Source organism: Strix aluco, chromosome 5, assembly GCF_031877795.1.
Source record: "Strix aluco isolate bStrAlu1 chromosome 5, bStrAlu1.hap1, whole genome shotgun sequence".
Lineage (NCBI taxonomy): Eukaryota > Metazoa > Chordata > Aves > Strigiformes > Strigidae > Strix > Strix aluco.
Window position 1 is genome coordinate 56,111,452 of NC_133935.1, and position 12,378 is coordinate 56,123,829.

Below are 12,378 nucleotides of genomic sequence, written 5' to 3' on the forward strand. Positions count from 1 at the left end.
GAGGTGATGTTTGTAGTCTAGGAAATCCTCTTGCTCTTGGGAAAAAAAAAAAATCTACCTAACAGTATCGTCAAAATCCTTTGCATGAAACTAGAAGATAAGAAAAACCTTTGTGGTTGAAATTAGCCAGTGGGTTCAACGTTATGGGGTGGACAAAAAAGCAAGTACTATTACAAAAAGTTCATGTCCTTTAAACACATTCTGATGTTAAACAGCCTTAAAGCCAAAGATCCAAGTAATTTTCAGATTTTTTAAAATTATTTTTACAAGACCTCACCAAATCCCTAGGGGTAGAAAGAACTGCTGGTTATCACCAAGCCCTGCTGTACATGCCTCCATTAAGCTCTTAGCTCTTGAGAGAAAACTGGTGAAACAACCTACTGTCAATTAACTCTTAACATACAGTTGGCAGAGTGTTTGACTGACTTTTTAATGCCCCTCCCCTTCAATGAACCACAAAGCAAATATACTGAACCCCAAAAATATACTTCTTTGGTGGTTATTAGTCTGTGAATACTCAAGGTAGCAAGATTGGCTTCATCACATCACTGATGTATAAGACTCACATAAAGATATGTTTTGCCTTAGGCCTGAGGATTATATCCATACCAAATCACATCAGAAAGCAAGCCTCAAGAAAGGATAGCTCTGTAAAAAATGTATAAAAATCTGATCATTAGAAGAATCCTTAATCCCCATTGTTAAATTCAAGATGCAAGGAACAGCAAAATGACAGAGAAAATCATGCTATTCAGTACCTCAACCACTTTTTTTATTTTCATGGCATTGCATATCCCTGCAGATTACTGATACAATCTCAGTATGGCTTTTTATAGCTGCCTCTGTTGTATCCATCCCCTGAATTCTTATCTTACATACTATTGTCTGCTTTCTTATCTCAGGACTCTTTCTTTATCCTTCTTCTTGAGGTATGCACAGGAACTATATGCCTTTTACAAGACAGTAAACAAGGACAGAAAAGGAAAACATGGCCCTGGTGAAGTCAGTGTCAAGACTTCAGAGTTTCCTGGATTTTATCAGAAAAAAAAGCATTTTATCAAAGGTAGTTGGCATGAGATCCAAAATAACACTTAGGTACTTAAGCATATAATTCAGGTGTCATGTTCAAAAGAATGATCCCCAAAATCCTTAGGTTTTTAGTAAATCAGATTACTTCCTTACATGCCTAATTGTATTCATGGGTGTCTTCCCTACAGCCACCATCTGTCCAGGTGGCCAGAGCTGGTTATTTTAAGCAGCCTAGATATCCCCAGACCCAAAACCCCATGGTACAATCCTCCAGGACTCCTCAGAGAGCCCTCACACCTAAACACAGCTCTGTAGTGAGAGCCTAAATCCAGACGAGAGGTAGTCTTTCAGATGTATCTTCTCTTTTAAGCAGCTGGCATGTTGTGACTCAAAGCACAGAGCCGAGGCGTGGGTGCCTGGGGCTCTGGGGACAGTTACTGCTGGGCATCCAATGCACCCTAGGTACATGGACCAGAACCCAGCGTGGGACAGTGAGCTCCTCCACCAGGAGCAAGAGCTCAGCTGTTAGCAATGCCACAACACTGGTGTCTCTTTTTGAGTACAGCCTACAGAAATGTTATGGCAATGGGATTAGTTATTTAGATGAATGCTGCTCAATTATCAGTGTAAAGTAAATAAGCAAGGAAACAGAAGAACCAGGAAAGGTGCCTGCTAACCACAAAGACGATCTCTTATCTGTAGGAGAAGTCAACTTTTATGAACTCTGTTTTTAAACTCTTTTCAGTTCAGCAGAGGTTCTTCAAGGAAATTCCAAGCAAGTTTCTAGGGCATGGCTAGAAACGTATGAAAAGCTTTACTTGATTATATTTTTACCCTAAATACATTGCCCTACTAATATGAGACAGTGTAGCTTTGAGGGGAATTACATAGAGCAGTGCTCTAAAATTGTTCAGTTAAACTGAGAGGAAACAGTACTCCTACAAGTTTGTTGAGTCCTTCATCACCTCAAAATTTATTTTTCAACTTTTCAAAGAGATAAATCAGTATTCAGAAGAGCTATTTAGAAAAAATAAGAATCAGGGTTTTTTCAGTTGTTTTGTTTAAAAATTTAGAGAGGAGCAAGAAGGAAAAGCTAGGAAATGCGGTAAGATGAAACCAGATCTACTTTTGCTACTGATTTAATTCAACTCAGATAATTCAGCTAATTTCCAGACAATTAAATTTAGAATTTTCTCCTTTCATATTCTCTAGAGGTGAAAGTGTCCTGCCACAGAACTTCTGTTAAAAATAGAACTTAGATATAAATGGACCCAAAAATGTGTTTGTGCTGATGCAGCACAAGATAGTACTTTCCCATTGCTGGTGAAATTCATGAGGAGCATTTGGAGGTGGCACTGATATACAGCAAACAAAGGTGACACAAAAGCTGCCAGCAGGTATTTCCAGAAAAGAACGAGAGCTAATGGCAAACACCACACTGAGGAGTTACCATGTAAATACCACACACGGGTGTAAGTATCAAAAATGATACTAGTGGCAGGACGTTGATTCAGAATTAAAATAACAATCACATCATCTAGTCTATTTAATCTTCTGAATAAACCCAAACTTCATCAATACCAGAGAAAGCAGGTCCCAGTGACAAGGAACACTCCTTGGCCCCCTGTCCTCTTTTCTTATTTCAAGGCTAGCTATAAACAGCATCTCCTGAAAAATACAGAAGTTGCTCTGCTGTTTCAGTGGGCAGGCTTGATGTCTCTCTTGTGAACACCTTTGAATCTGAAGAGGTGTACCACTAAAACTAGGTACTTCCAGTAGCCCAAGGGATATCAAAATGAACATAAAATCAGAACTCTGAACTGGTGAAAATTTGAGCTGTATGCTAATTAAGGAAACCAACATGAGAAGAAAACTGCATAATCAGGCTTCAGAGGATTTAAAAATGCTGCAAGCAGACTCTACTATCATCTCAGGTCAAATGCAAAATATAAATGTGCAACCATCTAGTTTTAATCCCAACTCAACCACTGACTGTGAGCCATCACAGATTGCCTCTGTTTACCCTTCTAGCTTTTCTCCTTTCTCCCTTTCAATTCTAAGCTTACCTGAGCTAGGACTCCTTCTTAACATGTAACTCAAAAAAGTTCACACTGCTCTTTGGTTGATCTCCAAAAGCACTGCGTTCTGTCTCTCTCCCTCCCCTCTTTCTCTGGGTTAACTTCACATTCTGAAAACAAAGCACAAAAATTCCAGCAAACAGAAATGATTTCCATAAGATACCCACAGAATTCTGTGAAAAATTTGCATTTCCTTGAGTCTCACACAAGGCTGTTGAAGATCACTGTTGACAATTGATCAGATGGTGCTTCACTTTCATTCCCTCCAATCCTTGCCATATTTCTATTATCCTTTCCGCTAAACTGGAAGAGTCCTCATCATGCAGCTAACAAATGACTTAAACTTACTTCTTTCACACCAGCAGTGCAAGAGAAAATCAGCTGAGAATGGCAGAGGTCTGCTCCTAATGAACATGAGCGCACACTGGGTCCCACCTGCTCTAAGTAACTTGACATAAACTTCCTAGCTGCACATTCATTAGGTCAAGCCTGCTTATACAGCACACAGGAAATAATCATAAAGTGCCCCATGAATTACCAGGTAGGGACATAAAGTTCAAACTGAGACATGTTCCATTTCTCTGCTGGCCGGCATATGGAAAAGAGGACTTGGGGGGATGCTATGACTGATTCCTTCTCACAGTGAAGTCAAGAAGTCAAGTTGACCCATCCTCATGTCCTGGGGACAGGTGAAGAGGCACTCAGAAGAACAAGAGTCTTTCAACAACACCTAGTGGTATCTCAAAACCTTTCATTCTTAAAACATGACTATTTGACTTTTTGTTTTAATCCCGATCTGCATGTACAAGACACAGTTATCAAAACAGAAGTCTCCATCATGCAAGCAAATGCTGTTTTTGGAGAGGGCCTCCATGGTCTCTGAACTGGTATCTCAGTGAAAGGCAAATGAACCTGAAGGAAAGGGGTGGGGGAAAGAGCGAGGAATTATACATATTCTAATGATGTCTTCATTTCCCAGCAGCTCTACAAGAAAAAGCTCTCTGGTGCTGGATCTGACCTCACTACAAACAGTAGCATAAAACATGCCTCACTGTAAATGCTTGCATCATTTTCCTCTGCAAACATGCTTTTCTTTGTTTACTGTACTTTTAAGTACGTGAGTGTACAGACCACCCACAGTATCAGGTAGCCCACCATGGGAAAGGTGAGAGATGAGGCTAGGATTGCTTCCTTATATGAATATAAATTAATCAATCTGATCCACATATGCTAGTGAGCCACAGCTCATCCTCAGTCAGTTCATGTCCCTGACAGGCTGACTTGTCCCAGGCTCTCCAGAAATCATGCAGATGAAAGAGCTAAAGCTGTGGTATAGGAATTACAGGACTGGAGAGTTAAAAAAGGATTTGCAAATCAAGTAGTAATGCTTGGCCTTAGCTTAATTTAATTTATCATATTCTACTGCTGCTCCCCCCATAGCAGCAAATCAGTATTGTACACAGAAGCAGTTATGGTGCAAGATATTACCCGATCTCTTCTGTAGCACCTGGTTAAAAATATGCTCAGTATCCTTTGGGCTCTGACCTGCATACACTGAAACAAAGATAGGGATGAGTTTACAGATGAACACATGATCTGGCACCGAGAACACTAAGTCATTTCTCTGCTCTCCTTCTGCACCTTATCAGTGACATTTCCTTAACAGCACAAGATGCAGCACCAGGCTCACTGTATTTCAACTCCCCAAGGAAACTTGCTCAGATCCTCCCAGGGATTACACTTTATCTGGCAAGCACCAGAGTAAAAAGTGAAGGCATTAGTTCATTTTGCACCTTGGTTGTTCACATCCACAGACACTCCAACTCAACAGCAGAGAAGATAACAGATAAAGGGAAGAATTCCTCTAGAATCTCTTAACCCCACCTTTAGGTTTGCTGATCAATTCAATAGTATTTATTACTATGCAACATTACTGCAAGGAATATTTTGAAAATGCATTCACTCTAAGCCAGGCACAGCCTCTTTTTTCCCTACACACATACAGCCCTTTAAGAGATGTCTAATCCCCTTCACAGCACAACCTGCATTTTTTATTCCCTGGCACAGAAAAGCAGATACCGACCTACTCCACTCTCTCCATTTTACACTTTCACATCAGTTTGGCAATCCAGAGCTAGGGAGGGGGAAAGGGAGGAGTGGGAAACGTGCTGCTACGCTTTTCCCTGTGCTATTGCTGTAAGAAAACATGATGATGGGATTACGACTAACTATTGAACTAAAGGGAAGTGTTCCACCTAGAGACCATCTTCACCAGGCAAGGCAATGGGCAGGTTACCTGCAAACGGACACTCTTTTAGGATTGAATATGCCTGCTGGTTCTGTCATAAAAAATGATGCAGAGGTATCGCCCCCAGTGGTAATTAACAATGTTAATCTTCTTCTTCCTCTCTATGGTGATAAAAAGAGTCATTTTTATATTTAATTAATGCAGAGGATCATTTTGGAAACTGGCTAATGAGGCTCTGATCACATTACCATGAAAATGTGCATTAACACCGCAACTGAGGAGGCTGCTTCATGTGTAGAGAATCCACTTTGTAATTAGCCCACTGTGAAATGAATCATGTCAGGAGGAACTCGGAGGGAACCAGTCGGCAATGGGCACTTAGCTGCTGCTGTGCCAATAGACCACCAACACCGTAAGCTGTTTTTTTCTCCTCCACGCTGCCTGTCAGCAGCAGTGCAGTCCAAAACTGCAAGCCTTCAGCCTCCGTCAATGGCAATGTGTCAAAGCCAGGACAAATTATAGAGAGGGAGAGAACAGATGCTGACAGGCACTAAACTTCAGTATGTGAGGGTGTGCTGTGCCAAGAGGAAAAACCAAACAAAAAGCTGCAAATCAAATACTGATTCAATAGGATGCGAGCAAAAATTATGGGCTATTATGGTAAGTGCTTGTTTCGTCTTTTCTCATCTTATTCTGAAGGAGCTGGGAACACGTTAACAGCACACTGCTACACTGCTACTCATACTGCTACGATGCTGAAAGAGACACCAAAATATCTAGATAGGATTAAGATCTTTGTCTAGTAGTAAACAGAAATAACACACACACAATGAATGAACAAACAGCACACCTCACCCGTGGAAACCCTGTTGTACTCAGTACCTGTTTAAATGTGACAAGCACATTTCAGAATAATTTCAATTTTAGTTAATCAATCTGAAAATTTAACATACTTCTTGGCCAGCACAGATATGCCATAAAAACTTTGTTCCTTAACTTAGAAATGCCTGAGATCACAGACCTAACGCTTTCAGAGGCAGCAGTGCAACTTATCTGAAATCAGTCTTATTACCAAAGCAAAGGGCTCCCTGAAAACATCACCGATATGGTTCAGTGAGACTGCTGCTACATGACTGACATCTTGGCAGAAGATGCACAAAAATGTTAAAAGAATCCCACAGGAAGTCATCTGAAGGGGGAGTGGCAAACGAGCAGAAAACAACAGGCACCCAAAATACTAATAATAACCAACCCCCCCCCCCCCAACTTAGCTAGCAATTTTGCAAAGGAAAAAAAAAAAAAGGCAGAGCAAAACAAAAGCATCTCTACTTACTCTTTGTAAAGAACACACATTTTTACTCTGGAGATGCTGGTAATATCCTCTGCACTCACCTGTGAAACTTCATAGAGCAGTTTGTAGTGCTCTTCTCTCTTCTGAAAAGTGCACAGATTGCAGCCCATCCTAATAAGCAACACAAGAGCAAAGCCTCTAATTTCCCCAGCACTGAAAGGCAAATGCACTGACAGGGAATCACCCTCCAGACTTGACTACTGTTTTTCATCAGTCACTCCAGCCCCGAAACCAGGCACACCACTGTTAGCTGGAAGCACAAGGCAGGGCAGTGTGTAGCAGCATGCTCTTCTTCCCTTTCCCTAACTATCTTACACTCACGTATACACACACACAGAGTTTCGACTCAGTTCATGGCAACACTCCCCCTGTCTCTGCATCAGTGCACATGACTACACAGATTCTCACTCATGAATATTAATAGCCTCTCATTGATTATTTATGACAGAACATGTTAGCGGGGAGGGGTGTCATAGCTGCTGCTGATGACAGATGAATATTCACTAATTAAGAAGCAAATGTACTGTGGTTAAACAAAATTCACTTGTATCAATACCATCTCTGTTTATTAAGGTTAGAGCGACTAAGCCTCATGTATTTCACCCACAGTCGCCTTAATTTTTACTGTAATTGTGAGACTAATTCATGAATGGGGGTGGCAAAAGGCACGAGCCAAGCCTTATGTTAGGTCTCCACCTTGTGCAACAGGGATCACGGAATACATTTAAAATATTTGCAAGCATTTTAGGAGAGTGCTTGTGAAACCTGAGCTGCTGTTGCTAAAAATTTAAAGCAAAGAAGGAAGGAGAGAAAATTAACCCAGATGGTTATACTTCTAGCTTCACCTTTGACACTGCAAATTTAGCCAAAATTCCAGTGTACTCAAAAAAGGCACGAGCCTATAACGACTCATCATACACATCCAGTATATGTGGAAATGCAGGTGTGCCTGATCAGGTGCTTTTTACATATATACACACATGGTACTGTTTATTAAATAATCTTGCATTCAAGTATTTTCTGGCATGTAAAACAAATTAATAGTAATTATAGCCCAAATTTCAAGAAGCTCAACAGATATACTCTCTTGGACTCCTAGATATCAAAGCTTTTATTATAACATGCCATTATACCTAATTTTACCATTTGTAAATTTAATGGCTCCACAATTCTCAATGTGTGTATAAAGGCAAGGATGTATTTAAAATTAAACCCACATGTTAAATGTTAAGGCCAATGAAAATCATACTTAATTCCAGGCTGACACTAATTCCTATATTGTGTATCATATAATCCATTGGTAGCTATGCAAGATAAAAAGTGCAAGCCATGACAAACCAAGACTTAAAATAAAAAAGTTGCTTTTGTTTTATCACTCCTTTCTCAGCAACTCTGCTAATCAAGAACTATGTCCTTGTTTCAAAGCATCTTTAAATCTGGAGGGGATAGCAGGTGGGATCCAAAGCCGAAATAATTACTTGGAAACCAATGAAACCAGTTAGTTAAGATTGACACTGGGCCCTAAAGAGTTGTAATTACTAAGCACTGATGTACAGCTACTATTTTTTTTTTGTTGTTGCAGTTCCTAAAAGTGCTTTGTCAAACATTTAAAATCGATAACAGGAAATGATTCTAATGAGCACTAATTGTTAACAAATTGGCTTTGCACCTAGCAGCACCTCAAACACCACAACACCGGGTAGCAAGCAGATCAACAATCATGTGCTGCTTATCAGTCTTGCCCCTTGGGAAGTAATAATCTGATTTTCTGGGCCTTAATTTTACCTAACAGCCAGGATGAAAGCCAAGCAGAGAAACCTAGAGGAAAAACTGGACCATCAGTGCAAACTCTGCATATTAGTAAAGTTTGCTAGAACCTCTATGTAAATTACAGATAGGTTGAGACTAAATCTTAATTAAATTTCATCTCCTTTAATAAATGAGCAGAGTCAGGAGGAATAAAATAATGACCATTAACAGAGCAGGCTCTTCTCGTATCAGCTTCCAGCACTGTTCTGAAACATAACATTAATTTCTATTTGGTGGAAGAACCTGAGCAGGCAGGTTTGGTTCTGAACTTTCCCAAAGTCCAAGGGTTTCAAAGTCGAACCACGGAGGCAAGTTCATCATTGTTAGAAAGAATCAGCCTCTGTTCTCCTCCTCCACACTCCCATGAAATGCTGTTCATGCTGAGAGGTTTAAACCCATGAAGCAAACATCAACTCAATCTTTGAAGGTTTCTATATTTTGAGGTGCAGAAGAATTCTCAGATGTGTAAATTTTGAACTTAAAAAAGTCAGATCAATGAACTAGACAACAGTCATGCAAGGACAACCATGACATCTTTCGATGAAAGTATTCTCTCCTTCTACAGACACAACTTCTTCCTCTGACACATACACAGTCTGAAAGCTAAACTACATTCATAAAAGGAGACATGATTTACCTTGGTATATTTTTGATAGTCCCTTAAAATTATTTCTTAAAAAAGGAGGGGAAAAAAGGATCTATTACAACAGGAATCCAGTTGTCTAACTACAAGAAACAAACAAACAACAACAACAAAACCGCAACAGACAAAATAAGCAATGGGAAACTACAGTTAATCTCAGCAGTTTCTCCTGACAGTCTCTTTTTCCATTGCTCTTCTTCTGTTTTTTTTTTGTTTCCTTCTCTGAAGCTGACATAGGCTTCTCCATTCATTTATAAAGTGCCTGCCCTCTGCCCATACAGAGAGTAAAAGGGTTCTGTCTTCTGCTTCTGCGGCCACTAATGGGCACAGCCTACAGGGCTGAACGATTTATTTGAGAAGGAAAGGTATACTTCCAGGTTCTTGAGCTCCAGCTAAATATGCTGCTTTGATTTTACAAGTGGTCAAAATACAAAACTTTGTGCAGCACAGAATGACATTCAAGACAAAACTTGATTGAACTAATGACTAAAATGAAATATATGATGTGCTTTGGTCAAGTTGCATTTGATGTTGGGGAGATAGCAATCTCTTTCTTTCCTTCCTTCTCTCCCTCCTCTTAATCCCCCCCCCCATCAAATTTGTAGCTAAAGGGACCGAAAAGGTACTAAAACATAATGAAGTCATTCTTATTCTACATGTAATTCAAAGATATTTGAATAATTCAATGCTTTTCTTGATTGTAGAGTTCTCCATGTTCATCACCTACAATTTAATGTTACCATAAAGACTAAAATCATAATTTATAGTCAATCCAGGAATGCAATAATGCAAAGGGATGGAGTTTAATTTCAGGAGAGTTACAGCAAAATTTCTGTTAACATTTTCAAACAAGGTGCCCTTGTTTAGGTCCCCTAATTCATTTTAAGTATCTAGGAGATGACTTACACATTTGGTATATAGTTTCCTCATTGAGGTATAGAAGTGTCTAATTATAAGCACCCATGCTTGAAAGTTTATCATTGCAAAAAATTCAAGGCAATGACACTGCAAATTAAAGGCCACTCATTCCTTTATATCTTCTTTATCACACAGCTAAAAGACATATAATAAACTATAACATTCATTTTAAGGGAGGGTAGTGAAGTTCTTGGTCCAAACTCAGTGGTGAAACCCAGCGAGGTGGAAGTCCAAGTTTCCTTTGCATGCCCCTGAATTCACACTCTCCTCCTGAATTTACCAACATCACTGCATTTACTCTATACATTTGGAAGAATTCCCAGAAATTTATCTCACAGAATAGATGGCAACGCAATTTGTAGTCTTAGGCTCCATACCTGTACAACAAAAATATCATTAAAAAAAGGGAGTTGGAAAAACCCTTTGCTTAACCCCAACATCCTAAACAAAGGCTCAGACTCTTAAGGCCTGACCTCAGTCTGGCCAGATCTTTTAGTTCATCGTGATAATTAATGTTTTTAATAAAGCATCAGCTGCTGGAATCAGGTGATTGCATGCATCAGTCAGTTTGCACATTAGAAAAAGAAGGAATTTTCCAGCCCTAAGATTGCAGAGGAAAACTTAAAAACTTTCAGTGAATGTAACCCAAAGATTCAGAATTTGCATACAAGCTAACCCTGAACTCTAAAATAATGTATATTACCCAGTAGGCTAAATGAAGGTGCAAGCTATGGAAGTGCAAAGTCATGGAAATAGGCTTAGGCTCCAATAAAATGGATTTTTGCAAATACAGCAAACTGGAAAATTTAACCACACTGCCTACAACCAATAGATGAAAATATAATTCAAGGTAAAAATGCACTATACATTTTCCACAGACATCAGAACACACAAAATGCATGATTAAAACACACAAAATGCATTCTTAAAAAAAGTAAGAATGTGTATCTACAATAAATATGTAATATTTGCAGGAACATTAATTTATGTCCATAGGAAAGACACTTGTTTAAACTCACAGAATCACAGAATCATTCAGGTTGGAAAAGACCCTCGGGATCATTGAGTCTAACCATTAGCCCTGCTCTACAAAGTTCTCCCCTACACCATATCCCCCAACATCTCATCTAAACGACCCTTAAACGCATCCAGGGATGGTGACTCCACCACCTCCCTGGGCAGCCTATTCCACTGTCTGACCACTCTTTCTGTGAAAATTGTTTTCCTAATGTCCAGTCTAAACCTCCCCTGTTGGAGTTTAAAGCCATTCCCTCTTGTTCTGTCACTAATTACCTGTGAGAAGGGACCAGCACCAACCTCTCTACAATGTCCTTTCAGGTAGTTGTAGAGAGTGATGAGGTCTCCCCTTAGCCTTCTCTTCCTCAAACTGAACAGTCCCAGCTCCTTCAATCGCTCCTCATAGGATTTGTTCTCCAGGCCCTTCACCAGCTTCGCTCCCCTCCTCTGCACTCGCTCCAGCACCTCGATATCTCTCTCATATTGAGGTGCCCAAAACTGGACACAATACTCCAGGTGTGGCCTCACCAGTGCAGAGTACAGGGGGACTATCACCTCCCTACTTCTGCTGGTCACACTATTTCTAATACAAGCCAGGATGCCGTTGGCTTTCTTGGCCACTTGGGCACACTGCCGGCTCATGTTCAGCTGCTTGTCAATTAGAACCCCCAGATCCTTCTCTTCCAGACAGCTCTCCAGCCACACCTCCCCAAGCCTGTAATGATGCATGGGGTTGTTGTGGCCCAAGTGCAGGACCTGGCACTTGGCCTTGTTGAAGCTCATCCTGTTAACGTTGGCCCACCGATCCAATCTATCCAAGTCTCTCTGTAGGGCCTCCCTATCTTCATGCAGATCGACAGTCCCGCTTAACTTGGTGTCATCTGCGAACTTACTGATGATACACTCTATGTCCTTATCAAGATCACCAATAAAGTTGTTAAACAGAAATGGTCCCAACACCGAGCCCTGAGGAACACCGCTTGTGACCGGCCACCAGCTGGATTTAACCCATATGCTTCAGCACAGCCACCGAGACTTCATGCACTGCTCAAAGTTACAGCAAGAATAAGCGTGGCAGGAGAAAAAGCAGGACATGGAATTCCTATGTTCTGTATTTCCCAGGAGGATTTTAATTTATCTGAAGGCTATCCAGGTCTACCTTATTGTAAATCAAATGGGCTCCATATGTGGAATCTTCCATTAGGCTCAGATGCCTCCCGGAACATAAGGAGCACCTACAACATCATACAACACAAGTCCAGTCTATTGATTTTTTCTTTCCATC

At 40.3% G+C, this 12,378-nt stretch overlaps 1 protein-coding gene across 2 annotated transcripts in view; it reads right to left on the minus strand.

Moving 5' to 3' along the window:
- Nucleotides 1–12,378, minus strand: part of PDZRN4 (PDZ domain containing ring finger 4) — a 265,494-nt gene that overhangs the window by 102,918 nt on the left and 150,198 nt on the right. The window contains exon 1 of one of the 2 annotated variants that reach the window (XM_074825466.1): nucleotides 6,748–6,847. The exons of the other annotated variant lie outside the window; for it this stretch is intronic. Coding sequence (XP_074681567.1) covers nucleotides 6,748–6,816 — 69 coding nt within the window. The 5' untranslated portion in view covers nucleotides 6,817–6,847. Of the gene's footprint in view, nucleotides 1–6,747; nucleotides 6,848–12,378 lie in introns of those variants that run through there. 2 annotated transcript variants of the gene reach the window in all.